Genomic DNA, 21,055 nt, shown 5'->3' on the forward strand with positions numbered 1-21,055 from the left:
CAGGAGACCATGCAGAATCAATCCAGCAAGGTTTATTAGCTACAACCTCTTAACAAGAATCTTCCCAGAATGAAACCAGTTCCCAGGCGATGGAATTTCTTAGGGAGGTGCCAGTCTCCTCCGCTTATCTCTTCCTTGCTCCTCTGGAGATGAAAGCACATTCTTTACTCCCCTCCCACCATTCCAGTCCATCACACAGGCAAAGGAATTCTGTCCCAATTTTTTTAACACTGCAAGGGCAAACTCGAGCACTTTGAAAGATGTGGGGCTTCCCTTCATAGGCCAGGCAAACATCTGTCTGGGATGTGCTGTAACTTGGGGGTCTGCACTGTGCAGTTACGCTTGTTGTCCTCTAGAATCTCAATGCCCCCCTCCAACTCTGAAATTCTATGAGACGACTTTCCTCCCTCCTGATTTTTTGACGGAAAGAAAGTGATGTCCCTCCTCTCATTGTGAACCTTTGACAGCTTGTACGTATAACCTTAAAAAAGCTGCATGCACCCAGCAGAAGAGAAACCGTGGATGATGTTCAGCTACTGAATGAACAGTCCAGTAACCAAACTCATTCTCTCCCCCTTCCCTTCCCACTGTTGTTGTTGTTGTTGTTGTTTAGTCGTTAAGTCGTGTCCGACTCTTCGTGACCCCATGAACCATATTGCGCCAGGCCTTCCTGTCCTTCACTGCCTCCCTGGGTTTGCCCAGTTTCATGCTCATTGCTTCAGTGATGCTATCTAACCATCTCATCCTCTGCCGTCCTCTTCTCCTTTTGCCTTCAATCTTTCCCAGCATCAGGGTCTTCTCCAAAGAGATCTCTCTTCGCATTAGGTGGCCAAAATATCTGAGCTTGAGCTTCATTATCGATCCTTCCAATGAGCAATCAGGGTTGATTTCCTTTAAGATTGACTGGTTTGACCTCCTAGCAGTCCAGGGGACTCTCAAGAGTCTTCTCCAGCACCACAGTTCAAAGGCATCAATTCTTCGGCGCTCGGCCTTTTTTATGGTCCAGCTCTCACAGCCATACATTACTACTGGAAAAACCATAGCTTTGACTATGCGGATCTTTGTCGGCAAGGTGACGTCTCTGCTTTTTAATATGCTATCTAGGCTTGCCATAGCTTTCCTCCCAAGGAGCAAGCGTCTTTTAATTTCATGGCTGCAGTCTCCGTCTGCGGTGATCTTGGAGCCCAAATAAATGAAGTCTATTACTGCTTCCATTTCTACCCCTTCTATTTGCCAGGAATTGATGGGTCCAGATGCCATGATCTTAGTTTTTTTAATGTTGAGTTTCAAGCCAGCTTTTGCACTCTCCTCTTTCACCCTCATCAAGAGGCTCTTTAGTTCTTCTTCACTTTCTGCCATTAGGGTGGTATCGTCCGCATATCTGAGGTTGTTGATGATTCTCCCTGCAATCTTAATTCCGGCTTGTGATTCTTCCAGCCTGGCATTTCTCATGATGTACTCTGCACATAGGTTAAATAAGCAGGGTGACAGTATACAGCCTTGTCGTACACCTTTCCCTATTTTGAACCAATCGGTTGTTCCATGACCGGTTCTAACTGTTGCTTCTTGGCCCGCATACAGATTTCTCAGGAGACAGGTAAGGTGGTCTGGTATTCCCATCTCTTTAAGAATTTGCCACAGTTTGTTGTGATCCACACAATCAAAGGCTTTTGCATAGTCAATGAAGCAGAAGTAGATATTTTTCTGGAACTCTCGTGCTTTCTCCATGATCCAGCGAATGTTGGCGATTTGATCTCTAGTTCCTCTGCCTCTTCGAAACCCAGCTTGTACATCCGGTAGTTCTCGGTTCATATATTGCTGAAGCCTAGCTTGTAGGATTTTGAGCATAACCTTGCTAGCATGTGAAATGAGTGCAATTGTGCGATAGTTTGAGCATTCTTTGGCGTTGCCCTTCTTTGGAATTGGAATGTAAACTGACCTTTTCCAATCCCGTGGCCACTGTTGCGTTTTCCAAACTTGCTGGCATATTGAGTGCAGCACTTTAACACCATCATCTTTTTGTATTTTAAATAACTCAGCTGGAATCCTGTCATCTCCACTAGCTTTGTTGTTAGCAATGCTTCCTAAGGCCCACTTGACTTCACTCTCTAGGATGTCTGGCTCAAGGTCAGTGATCACACCAGCGTGGACATCAGGGACATTAAGATCTTTCTTGTATAGTTCTTCTGTGTATTCTTGCCACCTCTTCTTAATCTCTTCTGCTTCTGTTAGGTCCCTGCCTATTTTGTCCTTTATCATGCCCATCTTTGCACTAAACGTTCCTTTCATATCTCCAATTTTCTTGAAGAGATCTCTAGTCTTCCCCATTCTATTGTTTTCCTCAATTTCTTTGCATTGTTCATTTAAGAAGGCCTTCTTATCTCTCCTGGCTATTCTCTGGAAATCTGCATTCAGTTGCTTATATCTTTCCCTTTCACCCTTGCTTTTCGCATTCCTTCTTTCCACAGCTATTTGTAAAGCCTCATCAGACAGCCATTTTGCTTTCTTGCATTTCTTTTTCTTTGGGATGGTTTTAGTTGCTGCCTCCTGTACAATGTTACGGACCTCCGTCCATAGTTCTTCAGGCACTCTGTCTACCAAATCTAATCCTCTAAATCTATTCATCACCTTCACTGTGTACTCACAAGGAATATGATCTAAGTCATACCTGAGTGGTCTAGTGGTTTTCCCTACATTCTTCAATTTAAGCCTAAATTTTGCAGTAAGAAGCTCATGATCTGAGCCACAGTCAGCTCCTGGTCTTGTTTTTGCTGTCTGTATAGAGCTTCTCCATCTTTGGCTGCAAAGTATATAATCAATCTGGTTTCGGTATTGACCATCTGGTGATGTCCATGTGTAGAGTCGTCTCTTGTGTTGTTGGAAAAGAGTGTTTGCTATGACTAGCTTGTTCTCTTGACAGAACTCTATTAGCCTTTGCCCTGCTTCATTTTGTACTCCAAGGCCAAACTTGCCTGTTATTCTGATTACTCCTTGACTTCCTACTTTAGCATTCCAATCCCCTATGATGAAAAGGACATCTTTTTGGTGCTAGTTCTAGAAGGTGTTGTAGGTCTTCATAGAAGCGGTCAACTTCAGCTTCTTCAGCATCAGTGGTTGGGGCATAGACTTGGATGACTGTGATATTGAATGGTTTGCCTTGGATACGCACTGAGATCATTCTGTCGTTTTTGAGGTTGTACCCCATTACTGCCTTTCCCACTCTCTTATTCACTATGAGTGCAACTCCATTTCTTCTAAGGGTTTCTTGCCCACAGTAGTAGATATAATGGTCACCCGAATTAAATTCACCCATTCCCGTCCATTTCAGTTCGCTGATTCCCAAGATGTCGACGTTCAATCTTGTCATCTCATGTTTGACCACATCCAGCTTGCCTTGGTTCATAGATCTTACATTCCAGGTACCTATACAATATTGTTCTTTGCAGCATCGGACCTTCTTTTCGCTTCCAGATACATCCACAGCTGAACGTCCTTTCGGCTTTGGCCCAGCCGCTTCACTCTTTCTGGAGCTACTTGGAATTGCCCTCCGCTCTTCCCCAGTAGCATATTGGACACCTTCCGACCTGAGGGGCTCATCTTCCGGCATCATATCTTTTAGCCTTTTAACATTGTCCATGGGGTTTTCTTGGCAAGGATACTGGAGTGGGTTGCCATTTCCTTCTCCAGTGGACCACATTTTGTCAGAACTCTCTGTCATGACCTGTCCGTCTTGGGTGGCCCTGCACGGTATAGCTCATGGCTTCACTGAGTTACGCAAGCCCCTTCGCCACGACAAGGCAGTGATCCATGAAGGGGTCCCTTCCCACTGAGCTCTCTCTATTGTTGCTGCCAATGTCTCACAGACATTGCTTGCTTCTGCTTTCATGGTCACTTCCTCAACCGGGTCTTCTGTCCCTCTCATTCCAGCATCTTCCTCCTCTTCAGCCAATTTTCCAAACTCTTTCTCTGTTCTAGATGGGTGAAATTTCAGTTTCTCCCCAACCTGCATTGCCTCAGTTGCCTATTGTTGCTCTGGTATCCCCTAGAGAAACCTCACACCTTCTTGCCTTCAGCTCTTGCTCATGAGTGTTCTTTCTGAACACATTGGTTGTTCCAAACTTCTTCCTTTCTTCTTTTCCTTTCTCCTTCTTTTCTACTGCCACATCCAATCTTCCTCACCCCTCCCACTTTAGCTCCTTTCCCTCCACTCTGCCCATCTTCTCATTGCCTGTCCTTTAGAGCTGGAGCTAGTGAAACACCACCTGGACTTAGGAAGTCTAGCAGGTAGGAAAATCTTTCTTACCTCTTCCTAAATGCTATTCCTTGGGTTACTGCTCTCCCCATTTTTAGGGGATTCTAATTCTTGCATCACTGATTGTGCAACTTACAACTTTCACCTTTGTTGCCTTTGCATGCGACTGCTCTGCAACCTTGTGTTGCACTTAGAAAACTGAGTAGTATATAAGTAGCCAGAGGAAATAACTTGATTCCTCCCCACCCTGTCTTGGTATGAAAGAGACACCTTCCTTGATCCATGCGAGATCCTCTGGAATAACTATATCCAGGGGAAGGCAAGGAACCTTTATGTTTATGGTTGCCATGAACTCTAGGTCTACTTCTTCAACTTCTCTGACCAATGTAGACAGCTTCCATATGTCATAGGATACAGTGCTCAGAAATTCAAGCAGATTCTTATTGCATTCCAGGCACTGAGATCTCATTACTAACTGAAAGTAGCGGACAGTTTATTGAATATGCATAAAGAGAAAAATATATGAGCAACCTCCCACAACAAAGCATTTTGGCCAAAAGTATATAATACTAGCAGAGTCATGTAAGGCAGCAGGTCACCCCAACTGTGCAATGAAAGCAATCAGGCATCTCTGTTGGGCAGTAGCAACACAGGAAGATGTTGTTGGTCTGATCACCTCGGTGAGAACAGCAAAAGAATCATTTCATACTGGGAGGGAAAAGACAATGGTAAACCACTCTTGTATTAACACAAGAAAATCACATGGATAGACTCTATAGAGTAATTGAGGCTATAGCACCAGGTAATGTGCCCTTCAGTTTAGAGGACAGTCAATGTGCTATAGAGGGACAGCTGAGGATCATTCAGAGTACTCATACTTATGACATGGTTGGATTAAACTTTCAAGACATCTGGCTGCTGAAATTGCCATGCAGAAAATAAAATTTGAACTGCAAAATCTCAGGTTCATGAAATATGAAATGAATCGACTACAAATTGACATGTTAGGCAGGAGCAAATTGAGATGGGCTGAACTTGCACCATTTCAGGCAATAAATGGAGAAGGAACAGTATTCTTTTCATGGTCTGAAGGAAATAGCAAAGACACTACTTGCAATAAATGATGGAATTATATAAATTAGACCTCACAGAGAACCCTTTAAAATGATGGTTCTCCAAGTTTATGCTCCAACTTCTACTAATGCAGTAGAAGAAGCGACTGACAGGTTTGAGGGTCAAGTTCAACACATTTCCCGCACTCAGAACATGTGTCTAGACTCCCTCCAGATTTTCTTCTGAACAAAACAGTTTCAGCTGAAAGAAATTATTGTTCCTGCACTACATGCTGCTCAAGGGCTCTGGACACCCCAATGAAAGGAGATTCTAAAGGCAAAGTTTTGAGGAAAAAAAAACATTTTCCCCACCCCAAGGTTATCTCTACCATGTGGACTATTTTGTGATCTACAAATAGATGGCACCAAAGACAGCCCTTGCTACCTTCTTGAAATAGATACCATTTCCCCCTTTGTGTGGATTCCTGTATAATTCATGTAAGTTTACTTTGAATACAACAGCTTCCCCTATTCTAATGTTTGTAGTTAATTTACTTAGAATTGAATTTCAGACATAAGTGATTGGGAATGAAGCCCTTAAAGGAAACTTGTGACATAATAAATTGAATAAACATTTGGCTGGTCAAAGATTCTTTATTGCTACAAAAATATTCCAGCTTCCCTCTGAAAATGAGCTGGTCCCCTTCCTATCCCTACAAAAAAGGCAATACTTCCAAATGTTCTACTTCATTCAAACCACCATGTGCTGGGAGTATAACCTATAGGGATTTAAAAGTAAATGACCTCTTGCTACTATTTTCATTTATCAGGTCTAATTCTAGTTCTAAGCTATCTTATTTTATATTTCCAATGACTCTCCTCCCCCTCAAAAAAGCATCAAATTCAGGAGCCCTCATTGTTTTTCATCATCAGATGCTCCTTGGTGTTCATGTCAGGTCTCAGGATGATGATGTAGCATTTGGGGACAAAGATGCAGCCCAGCAAGCCCAGGCTGGACGCCAGGATGGAGAAGATCTGCACAGCCACCATGTATTTCCCTTTGGTGCTCAGGTAGGTGGGGACAAAGGAGACCCAAACGCTGCAGAAAACCAGCATGCTGAAGGTGATCAGCTTGGCTTCATTGAAGGTCCCTGGGAGCTTTCGGGCCAGGAAAGCCACCAAAAAGCAGATGGCAGCCAGAAAGCCCAAGTACCCCAGTGCAGTGTAGAACATGGCAATGGAGCCTTCATTGCACTGCAGTACAATGTGTTCTGGTTGGGAATGCAGGTCAGAATCTGGGAATGGGGGAGAGATTCCCAGCCATATGATGCAGATGCCCATCTGAACCCCAGAGCAGGACAAGACAATGGAGTTGGCCAGAGTTTTCCCCAGCCATTTCCTCATCCTGCTGCCTGGCTTTGTGGCCAGAAACGCCACCACCACCATGATAGTCTTGGCCAGTAAGGAAGAGACAGCAACTGAGAAAACAACACTGAAGGCGGTTTGTCGAAGAAGACAGGTCACTTCCTTTGGCTGACCAATGAATAGAAGGGAAGTCAAGAAGGAAAGCAGGAGAGAGACCAGGAGAATGTAGGCGAGATCTCGGTTATTGGCTTTGACTATGGGAGTTTCTCGGTATTTAATAAAGATTCCTAGAACAAAGGCAGTAGTTATGGACAAAAAAAAGGCACAGATAATCAGGATGAGACCTAGCATTTCTTTGGAGGACAGGAAAGTTGGAACTTTGGGGATACACTGATCTTGCTTTTTGTTGGAATGCTGGACATCTGGACACTTTTCGCAATGGGCTACATCTGGAAAACACAAAGAATTGCTGTTTAACTAGTGATTCAGTGGCATTCGGTACCTCATGACCAACTGACCAAAGCAGGGTGTAAATAAAGCAATGAAGATTTTCTTTCTTTTTTTCTCTCTTTTTTAAAAATATTTTTATTATTAGAATAATGAAATGCAAAGAAAAAAATGATCTACATTGGATAGTGACAAGTGAATTACACAAGAAGAAATAATTACTAAGCATGCATAAAGCAGAAAATCTTTATGGAAAAATGCTCTAGCAACACATTCTCCCCTTCCCTTCTGTTTATTTCCCTAACTCCTGAGCAGAACCTATATATATATATATATATATATATATATATATATATATATATATATCCCCTTCATGGATCACTGCCTTGTCGTGGCGAAGGGGCTTGCGTAACTCAGTGAAGCCATGAGCTATACCGTGCAGGGCCACCCAAGACGGACAGGTCATGACAGAGAGTTCTGACAAAATGTGGTCCACTGGAGAAGGAAATGGCACCCCACTCCAGTATCCTTGCCAAGAAAACCCCATGGACAATGTTAAAAGGCTAAAAGATATGACGCCGGAAGATGAGCCCCTCAGGTCGGAAGGTGTCCAATATGCTACTGGGGAAGAGCGGAGGGCAATTCCAAGTAGCTCCAGAAAGAGTGAAGCGGCTGGGCCAAAGCCGAAAGGACGTTCAGCTGTGGATGTATCTGGAAGCGAAAAGAAGGTCCGATGCTGCATTTTGTGAAAGCATCTGCCATGGTAAATTCCTACATTCACTGAACAGTTCTTGCTGAGTCTTTAGTCTGTTTCCTGAGTCTGGATGCATGTCTGATTTAATATGGGATTAAATCTTGTTTCCTACAGTTGTCCCTAGAATACAAGGCTGCTGCTCCTTCTTTGTCCTGGAGCCACCTACCTTCCAGTCTGGAGATGGTTCCTTCCATACACGGAGAACAGTCGTAGCAGCAAACCGGTGCTCCCTCTCTCGTGAGCTTGGCGTATCCTGGGAGGCAACTGTCAGTACATCTAGAAAAAGGGGCCTTCTAAACATAAGGAAAATCATGGAAACATGGAAGTGAGTCCCAAGACGGCTTCATGAACTTAAGAAGATACTTTCAAGATCTCTTTCTAAATACAATGTACATATTTTGTTCAGAAACTCATTTTTAACACCATATGTTTTGGTGAAAAATCCCCACTAGTGGTTTCATTTCAGCAGGATATGGACCCAGAGTCCCCTCCATGATCAGAAAACGCTGATGGCTCCTCTGTCCAGGCATCGTTAGACTTCTGGAGTTGTTTGTTTTTTTCCAGAGAGGCAACATGCATTGGTCTTCAAGTCCCATCAGCTTCAGCTTGAATTGCCATTGGTAAGAAATGATGGGAAGTCTAGTCCAAAGCATGGCAAGCAGAAGATTGCTTGCTCCTATCTTAGCAATTGCTAGAACACCATCTACCATAACATGTCCTCAGGTCTCTGCCATCTTCCAACATGTATCTTTTGGATCTCACTTTCCTATCAGCCCAGACTCTAGTTCTGAGCAAGCACTGAGTAAGACGACTTGCAGTAAGTCCTTCATTGTCAAAGGTCTTTGCGGGCCTGCTTGCAGACAGCAAGCAGCACTGGCCAGCCGACAACATGATTTCCACCTTACCCAAGAACAATGCTGGCATTCCCACAGTCACAAGTAGGTCTTTTGAGAGGTCCAGGAGAAATAGTAGTACCAATAGAAGAGAATATATGTAGCTCAGGGTTGAACTGTGGAGTCCTTGGGGTTCTCTGAGCTTGATTGTTTTCTGGCAAATGTTTCATGTGCCTGTTAATCATAGTTTCAACTGGGAAAGTGTCAGCAACTTAGAGCGAGCTAAATCCAAAAATGTGAGGGAATTCCTGGAAGCGTGGTATTCAGACAAGGCAGCCATTAACAGGCAGATAGAGATAAACAACACCTATGTTAGATTCAGCTGACGCGGCACAGCTAGGAACTTGCCCAGCCGCGCTTAGTAAGTTTCACCACTCTAGAGCTAGCAAGGAAAGGGGAAATGAGAAACCGCGAACTGATTAATGGGCCAGCTGGCGCCGCTTAACTAAACCGCAAGCGGATACTTTGTGTCAATGACAAATTGCCTCAGGCGCTGTAGGCAAAGGGGAGAGCATCGGATTAGAAGTAAAGCAATCAGCACGTGATTGGGAACTCCCAACTTTGCAAGCAACAGAAAGACCCAACGAATACAACAACAATGCCATCGATAGAAAGCAATCAAGAACACAAAAGAGCTGGACTGAATCTGCCATTTGAGTAAAGGGGGGGATTACTGAGGGTAATCTGTAACCAAGCAACAGGGGCTAGCACGGGGACGGGGAACTATAAATTGTATTGTAAAATGTGCAAACCCAGTCCTGCTTTTGTCTGTAATTACGTACGTTACGCTTGAGTAAACTTCTTTGCTGAATACACATATCACGAGAGTTTCTCTGAGTCAAATGGGGTAAACCTTACAACCTACACATTATTCAAAAGAGACAATAGAAAAGAAAAGAAATGGCCAGAACATCTCCTCCCCAGCAATCATCACCCAGATAAGCAGAGATTAACACCAAGATTACCACCAGACATACAATCAAGCAGTAAACAATACCCTAATCAAGGAACTACCAGAGGAAAAAATACTATAAAAACAAAGCCCACATCTCCACCAACACTTGCAGGGCCAGCCACTGTATATAAACACAGAGCAAACCCCACTCCCTTCTAGCACTGAAGATGTTACCTAGCTAGATAACAAAATGTTTGCAGGGAAACAAGCAAGCTCAGAGAACCCCAAGGACTCCACAGAAATAGTAATGTCTCCTTCAACCAGCACAAACCCTCCATCAGAGTGACAAGAGAACCATAAGGTCAGATGAACCACATAGGAATAGCTAAATAATAAAATCCACAAACAAGCAGACTTAGTAACCTGGTTAAAGGATGTTGGCCATATGATGGCACTCTCATCTATAGAGAACTTGATATCTGAAGAGATTTCTTTTTCAATGTTCCCAATTTTCACCCCAGCCACAGACTTGTTGGGAAATACTGCCCAGTCCATGATATGAAAGTCAGCCACAGGATCTCCATTCTCATCCAAATAGATATCATCCACTGAAAGATTGTAAAGCTGGAAGTTTCTTAGAAAAGGATGAAGCTAGAAAGACATGGAGAATCACACCTGCAATGTCCACATTCTCATTTAAGCCCTTAGTCAAAACTGGGGTATTTCAGCTCAGTGTCTCTGTCTGCCAATGTGGCAGGAGGAATCTAGTCAAATGATTTTCTTTCTCTTTTTCTCTTTCTCCTCATCTCTCCCATTTTGGCCTGCTTTGTTTTATGAAATTGCTAAACTCAGGTCACAAACATGTCTTGACTCCAGCAATCAGATGCTGTGTCATCTGACCGTCTTGCTATGGCTGTTTCCCCACCTCTGGTGTTGGTGTTTGCAAAAACACCAGCATCCCAATTTTGCTTGTCTGGAACATCAACTCCATCTTAGCTCTGCACCATCAGCAGCAGCCTGGTGCTAACTGTTCAATCACCTTTGGTGGCTGTGGGTACAGGGAGCCTCAAGATCTTGGAGTTTATCATCTTTGGTTCTTGATGGAGTCGCACTACCCCAGACAGACCTGGTGTATAATCTGGGGGTCCTCCTGGACTCACAACTCCTGTTCGAAGAACAGGTGGCAGTCATGACTAGGAGGGCCTTTGCGCAACTTCGTGTTGTGGAGCAGTTACACCCCTTCCTTGATCAGGAGGCCCTCCACACTGTCACTCATGCCCTGGTCACTTCCTGGTTGGATTACTGCCATGCGCTCTACATGCGGCTACCTTTGAAGAGTATCCGGAAGCTACCGCTGGTGCAGAATGCAGCAGCGCGGACAGTTCTGAATGCCCCTGGGGGGCCCATATAACACCGCTGTTACGTGAACTGCACTGGTTGCCAGTTTGTTTCCGGGTCCAATTCAAGGTGTTGGTTATCACCTTTAAAGCCCTGTATGGCACGGGAACGGGTTATCTGAGGAGCTGTCTCGCTCCTCTTATATCTGCCGGCCCCACTCAGTCCGGCAGAAGAGGCATGTTGCAGACCCCACCATTTTGACTGGTGGGATCTAGGAAGAGGGCCTTTTTTGCTGTGGCCCCTGCTCTCTGGAACAACCTACATCCTGAGGTGCGGTGAGCCCCCACTCTCATGGCCTTCAGTGAAGATGTGAAATCCTGGCGATGCCAGAAGACCTGGGGGCCAGATGGGGGCTCACATCAATGGAAATGGCTGGTGGGGTAATTTATTTCACTCCCCTGTCATCTTGAATGTCTTCAGCATTTATGTATAGGCTTTGTTGTACCATTTTTAAATGGATTAATTAATTTTAATTATTTATGGGGTATTTTTAAATTGTTTACGGGTTTTTGTTTTTAACTGTGAGCCATCCAGAGTCACCCTTTGGGGGAGATGGGCAGCATATAAATTTAATAATATAAATAAATAAATAAATAAATAAATAAACAAACAAATAAATAAATGTCCCAAGGTACTCCTGCTGCTTCCCCTCTACTGTGGGGTTGTTGCCCCCTTCCCTGTGTCCATGTCATCTGCTGGAGGAAACATGCACTGATCTAGGTGGTCTAAGAAGGAGAAGTGGGAGGCGAACCACATGCAGTGCATATGAAAAAGGGGCGGGGCTTCAATCACCCTCTTTGGAAGGGGGACTGTCATGTGATGAGACAGTGGGGTGTAGGAGAAGGGCCAAGAGAAGTAGCCCAGAGAGGAGAGCTAGTGACACAGCCAGATGTGAGATGGTGATGGAACCAGACCTGCGGCATTTCTCCTGCAATGCTGTGATTGGAGGGTGTTTTTCCCAGTGTCTGATAATGTACCACAGATGGAAGCCAGAGAAGCTGGAAAATTGCTTCCTTTCTGACATGCTCGGCACACAGAAACCCAACAGGGCCATTTGGAAGTGAATAAAACAGAGGCAGCACATTTCATACCAGTATATTTTTTTAAGGTCTTTTGGGGCTCTGCAACTTTTTACCTTCTACAGGAGCTTTGTGTAAACAACAGGTGGGGGTGGAAAGTGAAAACGTTGGGAGAAATGACAGGGCTCCACATTCTAAGATTTGATTTCCCAAGGAGGAGAAGGAGCAGGAAAGGGATCTTGGGAGATTGCAAAGGCAAAAGTAAAAAGTGGCAGGCTATGACCAGGAAGCTGTAGTGAAAAGCAGGTCAGCTGCTCTGCTTGTTTCCAGAAGATGCTGAGAGGAAGAAAGACTTGACCCCTCCTTGCAATGGCAGGACAGGAAATGAGAGCTACATCAGGCCAATGTTGGATGTTCAAGAGAGAACATGATGGTTACTGTGGCATCCTAATGCTTATTTATCTGGCAAATGCGGAAAGAGTCTTCCTATCTCTCTTTTAAGATGTCATTGTCTATTCTCACAAGCACCCTGAACTAGCACACCTGGTTCAGTCTAGAAGATTCAGCAACTGAATCTCTCTCTTTCAGCCTCCACATCTGGTCAGAACAAATATTAGAAACTGGCAGCTGTTTTGGGGATCCACCCCCCACCGTGTCCAGCCCTGCTCATCTCTAACAAAACATTGAGGAATTGAGAGGGAACGTCAATAGAACTTCGAAGGAAAAGTCTTACCTGCCACGGCTGTACCACCTGAGGTGTCTGATGGTCTCCAATCTGCATCCTCCTTTGACTCATTTGGGAGGAAGAGGCAGCATTGAGGACCCAGGTCACAACCTGGATTGCTGTGGAAATACTGGAGCCATCCTCAGACAGGATTCTTGTAACCATATCACGGGGTGGCATTTCCCAGTTCTCTTTTTCTAGGCATATTTTCCAAACTTTCTTAGACCACAAGATGCTTGAATAGGAACACTGGAATGCTATCTCCCCAAACTGCTCGCTAGCAGAGAAGTACGATTTAAAATCATAATATTGTGTCCTTTTCTTTGCCTGAGTTGAGAAGGATAATAAAAGATGATTATGCTGGAGATTAACCAGTTGGTAAAAAAGCCTCATACTTATATCTGACAAAGCTGTGGCCATCCATACTTTTTCCCCAAACAGGATTTTACTCTTTTCAATGTCTCGTATTATTATTGCTAGTATTAATGTGGCCTGAAAGTCCAACTGACAAACAATAATTTTTACTTTAGCATTGCTAAAATATCGAAAGGTGTGCTTTTTTGCCCCTTCACCCACAAGCATGGGGAAGCGTTCTGAGAACGCAACACAGACACCTTTCCTTAAGGCTACTGGCTCAAAGGTTCTTCTGAACTTTTCTCCATTTTCATTGTCCGGAGCAGCGAGGCCGATCCACGTCCATCGGAAATGCAGGAGCAGACTCAGAATCGCTGAGTGAGGAGGCTCTTGTTTTGCACTCACTCGGTAGAAAAAAGGGAAATGATGTTTCTGCTCAGGAATGTGGCTGATGACCCCATAGTTGATCTAGGATGAAATAGAAAAGATGGTTGATTGTTTTGCTTTTAGTGACAGAAAGAAGTGCTTACATCTAAGGGACTTTCCCCCATGGCAGAGAAATTCCTTCCATCTCTCTTTCAGTTCCAAACATGAAATGTGGCCTCCCTGTCTTGTATCCCTTGTCTGTGTTCCCAGCCATAGCCTATTACCAACTTCGTGCCAAAATTATGGGAGGAGAAATGTGGCACATTTTTCACATCGTGAACACCGCAAGATCAAAGAGCAAAATACTACTATAATACCAGCTCAGCTGCCCATCTCTCCGTCATGGATCGGGGATGATGGAATGTTATGTGAACTCAGCAGAAAAAGGATGTCACCTGGCTACATTTTCATTGTCTTTAAGTGCAAGTGGGGGGGGGACCCCTCTCAAAGTAATATTACTCCACTTTTTCTTCCGTCACAGTCTTTGAGACCTCATCTGGATTTGGTTGGAATAAGGGTGAAAAGAGGCAGAAGAAGGATTGGCAGAAGATGCAAATGTCATGTGCAGGATGCTTGGGAGCACCTCACTTGAGCTATGGATGAAGGCTAGTTCAGTTGCAAAAAAGGGGAACTCTGTGAAACCTGTGTATCTTTAAAAAAACCAAGATGTGCACTGATGCGAGAATGAAGGAAGAAATATTTGGGTGCATGATGGACATATATTATTTCAGGTATCCTTTAAGCTCCATCACCTGACTCATTTTTTTTATTATCCGGCCCCTTCTGGACTATCAAGAGATTTTGCAAAGTGAAATTAACTTCAACATCCATTCATACCTGTGGGATTTTGTAGATGCCCAGCATGGTTGAAACATAATTATAGAGCTCAGAATCAGTCCCTTCAAGCACAGCCAACAGATTATTTGGTCTTCCACAACTGTAGTTTGGGACACTCTCCCATCCTGTAGACAGCAAGTCCATCATGGCCTCGTATGTCATTCTTGCATTGAAAAAATTCTCATAGATGCTATAGCCCAGGGTGATGTTCGGTAACAGCCTTGGATTCTGGTTGATTTCATGAATGGCAAAGACGAAGGGCAGAACTTGCCAGAAGCTCATACTCTTTATACTGCAAGATATGAGATTCCAATTGGTCTTCATCTAAGTTTTAGGTTTCCATCTACAATTCACAAAATCACATCATATTTCCTGAAGCTATTCCTTTAAGGGCATCTAAAACTAATCTGTTGGATTGCTGTCTTATGAAATCAGGGATGGAATGCATTACCCCTTAATGTACAGACTAATTTGGTTGACCTCATGAAGGGGAAAGCAGGACAGGGTCAAACCAGAAGCTTGGTCCTTGTATTGTGATGCAGGAAATATTGTCAGAAATTCATTGTTCAATGAAAAGATGTCAGATACCTGTATCATTCATTTACAGGGCCTCTCCAGGTGATGGACTTCTTCGGGTCTTGCTATTAGAACAGTCCCACTGGCACCAGAGACCTTCTCTCCAACGCTTTTCTTCAGGCTCAAAGTGATCCCCCTTGGAAGCTCCAGACCTGTTCCCAACTACTATTTTCTCCAAGTGATGACTTAGAGGGGCATTCTTATAGAAAAACCTATACTTTTATAGTAATGGATCAACTGCCTTAGCAACTGGATGCATTTATTTAAAATTCTCTTTGGAAAACCATTTCCATATGAAAAAACAGGTTTCTATGACATAACTCCCATTTTGCTGAATATTTCTGACAGGATTCATTTCATTTCGAACTGTAAGAATATTTAAACAGAATTATTCTGGCAAAGGTTTAGGTATTTGCTTATCATTTATTGTTTGCTGCTTTGATCACTCAAATTGAGTTGAAAAGGTGGCTTAAAAGCATAAATAAAAATAGGAGAACTTCTGTTGCACTGTTAGCCATGTCTCCTTAGCTAAGAAAGACAAAAAACTTAAAAAAAAAGAATTTCAGAGAGCTGTTCGAAGAGACAAGAAGTAGTGCTACAACAACATCTATAAAACACGGATGTGATGTCCCAGTGCCTGGAGGCTATGTGGGCCTGGATGGGGCATAACAGCAAGACTGAGTGGCTTTGGGGGTTTGGACCTTCCAGTGCCAAGGTTTTTCCACCTTTGGTCTTGGATGGGGTGGCACTGCCTCAGAAGGACCCGGTGCACAATCTGGGGGTCCTCTTGGACCCACAGCTCCTGCTGGAAGAGCAGGTAGCAGCTGTGGCTAGAAGGGCCTTTGCATACCTTCAAGTTATGCACCAGTTGTGCCCATGCCTGGCCCTCATGACCTCCCAACTGGATTGCTGCAACGTGCTTTACATGGGTCTGCCCTTGACGAGCATTCAGAACCTTCAACTGGTGCAGAATGAAGCTGCACGAGTAGTGAATGATGTTGGTTACTTAGCATATATAGCACTACTACTCCTTCAGCTGCACTGGTTGCCAGTGTGCTTCCAGGTGCAATTCAAGATGCTGGTTGCAAGCTTTAAAGCCCTTCATGCATTGGGACGGGTTACCTGAAGGACTGTCTTTTCCAAGTTGTTTCTACCCGTCCAATCTGGTCCGGCAGGATGGGCTTGCTCTGGGTCCCGTCAGGCAGGGAATGCCGGTGGGCAGGGCCCAGGAGACATGCCTCTTCTGCCCTAGCACCGGCTCTATAGAACATCCTCCCTCCAGAGATCGGGATGGCCCCAACCCTGCTGGCCTTTCAGAAGGCCCTAAAGACCTGGTTATGTGCCTGGGCCTGGGGCCCAGGGTGTGTGAAGGGTTCTGTCTCCTGGTTGTGTTAACAACCATGAATTGTAACATTCTCCTGGCTGCTGTGTGCATTTTCATTTTTGTATTATGATGGAAATCTGTTTTTAATTTATTTTATGATTGTTCGCTGCCCAGAGTCACTTGCTGAGATGGGCAGCTATGCAAATTGAATGCATGAATGAATGAATGAATGAATGAATGAATGAATGAATGAATGAAATGTTGAAGATGGAAGTGGATATGGAAAAACAAGAACAGTCTTTCAAAAGATCTCTGAACTCAGAAGGAGGTTCCAACTTTGAACTGGTATGCTAAAGGATGCCAGTGGACAGATAGTAACCAATTCAAAAGAGATCAAACGAACATGGAAAGAGTTCACTCAAATATTGTACAGGAGAGACGTCAACATCCTAGGTACCTTAGAAGATGTTCTCTACTTACAAGAAACTCTAGTACTAGAAGGTGAAGATCAGCATTCTGGTCATTACTGTTCTGTTTCAAGATAGCAGAAACAGTTGCCAAGGAAGAGAAGCAGATAACAACAGTCACGTTGTTAATCAAAGACTTATCAAAGTAAAGTAGCATTTGTAGTCCAAGAAGCAAAAGAGTAGTCTAATTACAATGCCAAGAGGCACAAAGCCAAATCGGGTAGTCAGCGAGCCCAGAAGTCAGGAATTCAGGATATGCACAAGACATGAGCTTGGTTTTCAAATGGTTGTTTTCCAACCAAGAGTGAAGTCAAAGCAAGCTACGTAAATCTCTCTGCTGACAGCTGGATTCAATTATTCAGGACTCGCCCTTTGCCTTGTGAGGAGCCTCCTTGATTGACGCTGCTCTGCTAGCCTCTATTTGCGTCTGGATCTGGGGCTTGGGGGCCGTGCCTCATCATCTGACTGCTCCAGCTGATCAGGAGATCCCTGTGGCTGATCAGCTGGAGCAACACCGTCAGAATCAGAGTCAGAGTCAGACTCTGAATCGTGGCTCATGACAATTACCAAGTTGGAAGCAACAGAAGAAGAACCACTAAAGTTCTAACCAGGATATGCCAACAAATCTGGAGAAGAGCACAGTGGCCAATAGATTGGAAGAGACTGATTTACATTCCAATATTCCCCTCCCCCCCAAAAAGAAACTTAACAAAGTATGCAAGGTATTGTACAATATCCTTAATTTCACATACTCCAAAATAATGCTTAAGATCTTCCCATGCAGATTAGAAAAAGAGATGGAAAGAGAGATGCCAGATATTCAACCTGGCTTTAGAAAAGCCCGAGGAACATGAGACATTATTTCTGATAGATGCTGGATAATTGAGACAGTCAAAGAATACCAAAAACAAGTCAGTATGTTTTTCCATTGCTTATAGAAAGGCCTTCAATTGTGTCAGTCAAATCAAGCTGTGGAATGTTCTCAGAAAAATGGGAATCCCAGAACATCTCATTGTCCTCATGTGCAGGCCAGGAAGCCATAGTATGGACAGAACAGACTAGTTCCAGGTTGGCAAAGGGGTGAGACAAGGCTGTATACTCTCCCCTTGCTTGTTAAACCTATATCCTGAACATATATTAAGGGAAGCTGGATGTGAAGAAGATGAATGTGGTTTTAAAATTGGAGGAATAAACATCAATAACATGAATTACGTTGATGACACTATTTTCATAGGCAAAAATGGAAAGGATCTGCAAGCTCTAATAATAACATATAAAAAGCACAGTGAAAAAAAAGGGACTAAAATTAAATGTAAAGAAGACCATACTAATGACAACAGGCACAACAACCAGCCCTAGAACTGACAATGAAGATATCGAGGTGATGGATAGCTTCTGCTTTTAAGATCAACCATCACCAGTAAAGGAAGAAGCAGTCAAGACATTTGCCACATACTAGCACTTGGTGAAGCAGCCATGAAGGCCTTGGAAGAGATGTTCAAATGCCGTGATGTGTCTCCACCTACAAAGATCAGAATCGTTCAAGCCATGATATTCCCTGTGACACTCTATGGAAGTAAAAGTTGGATTTTGAAGAAGCCGGATAGGAAGAGTATTGATGCTTTTGAACTTTGATGTTGGAGAAGACTCCTGAGTATACCCTGGACAGTCAAGAAAACAAACCAATGGACCATCAAACAAATCAACTCAGAGTTCTCCCTCGAAGCACAAATGACCACGTTCAAATTATCCTACTTTTGACACATGATGTGAAGACCCAGCTCTCTGGAGAAGGCTCTGATGCTGGGAAAGGTGGAAAGAAAGAGAAGAAGATGACTAGCAGCAAGGGGGCAGATTAAGTTACAGTGGAATGAAAGTACCTTTGGAAGACCTGAAAGACCAGGTTATGGACAGATTGTCATGGAAAAGATTTATCTATGTGGTCAGTTAAAGTCTACACCAACTTGATGGCACATAATTATCAAAATCAATCAATCGATCGATCTTAATCTATTGTTTCATATTCAAATATAACTCATGTGCTCTTGTTTCAGACTCATCTAGTCTGGGTTATTTCAATAGACTTAACCTGATTACTGAATTAGACCATTGCTGACTTTGTTCAATATCCTGAACCACTGCAAAATTAAAAAATGGGCTGCTCCAAGGTCTTTTTTTGTTCTTGATAGGCTACCTTATTTCCCTGTTGGGAGAACTAGAAGACCTGGTTGAAGATAGATCATGCTGGAGAAATTCTATCTATGTGGTTGCTGTAAGTCAACACTGACCTGATGGTTCTTAATAATACCGATATCATCAAAAGTATATAGTGACTCCTTTGCCCCATCTAAGACAGCCAGCAGTTTCCAAGGCTAAAGGGGACTTCAGCTTGGGAGACTATAATGTTCTTCCTTGGCTGTTCTTGATAGAGGAGAAGGAAGAGCTCTCACCTGGAAGAATGCCCTGGGAATTTGTGCAGACTCTTCTGCAATAATACTGTCTGTCTCTGCAACTCTCCAACTTCTTTATTACTCATTTAATAGGGAGATTCAAATAACTCTCTTCTCCCCAAGGCTCACCAGGCTGCCTACCCATTCTGATGATTTTTACATGTTTTGATTTCCTTCAGATTGTTCTCCGATAGTAGCCTATCACGTTTCTAAATTTTGTGCATCAGCTTGCAAAATTCAGAAGAAAATAAGAATTGATTAGCCATGACAAATCCTGCCCTTCAGCTGTTGCATTGTTAGCTATGAAATCCTTCATATTAAAATTAGCATTCCTTTGCCATAAAATAACATTGTACTTTTATTGTTATCATTTTTTCAGAGAGTATACTGTATCGAATAATATTCTATAATATTTCCATAATTTTCAACAGTAGGTGGCAAATGTCTTATATGTCAATATTAAAAATTATAGCATATAAAGTTTTAATGTTCATGTCCGTTATGATAAACAGTGATCATTTTACCTTGCAATGGTTCTGTAGTTCCATGCTATTAATATTAATTTAATTTTTTAGTTACTTTCCTCGTAGCCTATAAGAATTTATTCTTTCATATGGAAGGGTTGTAAGTTTTAATTTTATTGCTAATTTATGCTGGTTCAGCGACTGAATCGAATACCTAAAATACGGTTTAAAAAGTAGGCTAGCACTGCACTAAATTCACCTCATCAATTCAATAACAATGTTCTATGTCAAGGCATATAATAAGAACAACCACTTATTAAAGAAAAATGGATTTTTTCTTTGGAATGCTGAAATGGCCTCTACTAAATTGAATTGTGTTTGGCTTCTTTATTTTTTAAAGGTATCTCATTAATTTAAACAAAAGGTAAGCATGAAAATGGGGTTCCTGCCCTGCAAAGCAGAATGCCAGCCTCTCCCTTATTCTTGGATCCAAAGTGGTCCACAAGCCACCTTACAATTAAAAGCTGAAAGCCAGTGGGTGAGGACTGTGATCCCTTGCCCAGGAAGGGAAAGATGAGGGGGAGGGGGAGAGAGAGAGCAGTGCATCATTGAAGAGAACAGGAAAATAAAATGGGAAGGAATCCTGCTTCTTTGCCTTCAGCTAAAGGGGGTTTGGTGACTCCCTGGCATTACAGGGAGTTATGTTGTGAAGAGCCAGGACACCCTCCCACACAATTTCAGCCTTCTCCTTAAAACAAAGGAAGAGGAAAAAAGTCGACAGAGAGCAGAGAAATGGAAATGGGAGCCTTCCCTATTAAAAAGAAGACCGTGGAAAGGATAAAATTAATCAAGAGGGTTAAGTACACATCAGGAATTACCTTTGAAATCTGTTGGTTGGTGGTTTAGAGAAAATGTATGGAAAAAATATCGTGCTAGATGTAGATATGATTCCACTAATCAGGAAGTCTCCTGGCTTGTAATAATTAAATTCGTGTTTTATCTCTTTTTGGACATTCAGTGGACATTTGGTCATCAACGTCCCACAAGGAAAATGGGACACCAGGAGAAGAAGCAGCAGCAGAATTTTGCATATCATGATGGAGATCTGCTCTTGTTCTCGGAGACCAGTCCCACTGTTGTGGTCTCAGAGCCGTTGCAAGTGAAGCCAAATTCTCTCACCAAAGAGCACAGATGCGCAGACCTGATCAAGAGGATATGAAATGTTGCCTGGCACCAGATCTGCAACCAGAAACATTACAGGTCCGAGTGGCATAGTCCCTGCCAACATGAATCCTGCCAGATGCTCTCCGTAGTCCTTGTGATAGTTATGGACCAGATTTTCAGGCTTTTTTTTTATA

At 43.2% G+C, this 21,055-nt stretch overlaps 1 protein-coding gene across 1 annotated transcript; it reads right to left on the reverse strand.

Annotated features, from left to right (window-relative positions):
- Positions 1-6,207: 6,207 nt before the first annotated feature.
- LOC107326670 (vomeronasal type-2 receptor 26-like) lies at positions 6,208-14,674 on the reverse strand. The gene is made up of 3 exons (XM_088134672.1): positions 14,417-14,674; positions 8,037-8,163; positions 6,208-7,118 (listed from the first exon to the last, which is right to left on the reverse strand). The coding sequence occupies exons 1-3, from the start codon at positions 14,576-14,578 to the stop codon at positions 6,208-6,210; spliced, it is 1,200 nt and encodes a 399-aa protein (XP_087990798.1). The 5' UTR covers positions 14,579-14,674.
- Positions 14,675-21,055: the final 6,381 nt, after the last annotated feature.

This window comes from Python bivittatus, unplaced genomic scaffold (assembly GCF_059951505.1).
Source record: "Python bivittatus isolate LINGU-HERP-01145 unplaced genomic scaffold, Pbiv_v1 ctg000080_np1212, whole genome shotgun sequence".
NCBI classification, from domain to species: Eukaryota; Metazoa; Chordata; class Lepidosauria; order Squamata; family Pythonidae; genus Python; species Python bivittatus.

Coding starts and splice junctions, on each gene's coding strand:
- LOC107326670 (XM_088134672.1), bottom strand. CDS start 14,578: ATGACATACGAGGCCATGATGGACTTGCTGTCTACAGGATGGGAGAGT. Junction 8,164..14,416: donor GCATCTACAAAATCCCACAG/GTATGAATGGAT, acceptor CCTTATGTTTAG/AAGGCCCCTTTTTCTAGATG. Junction 7,119..8,036: donor AACCATCTCCAGACTGGAAG/GTAGGTGGCTCC, acceptor TGTGTTTTCCAG/ATGTAGCCCATTGCGAAAAG.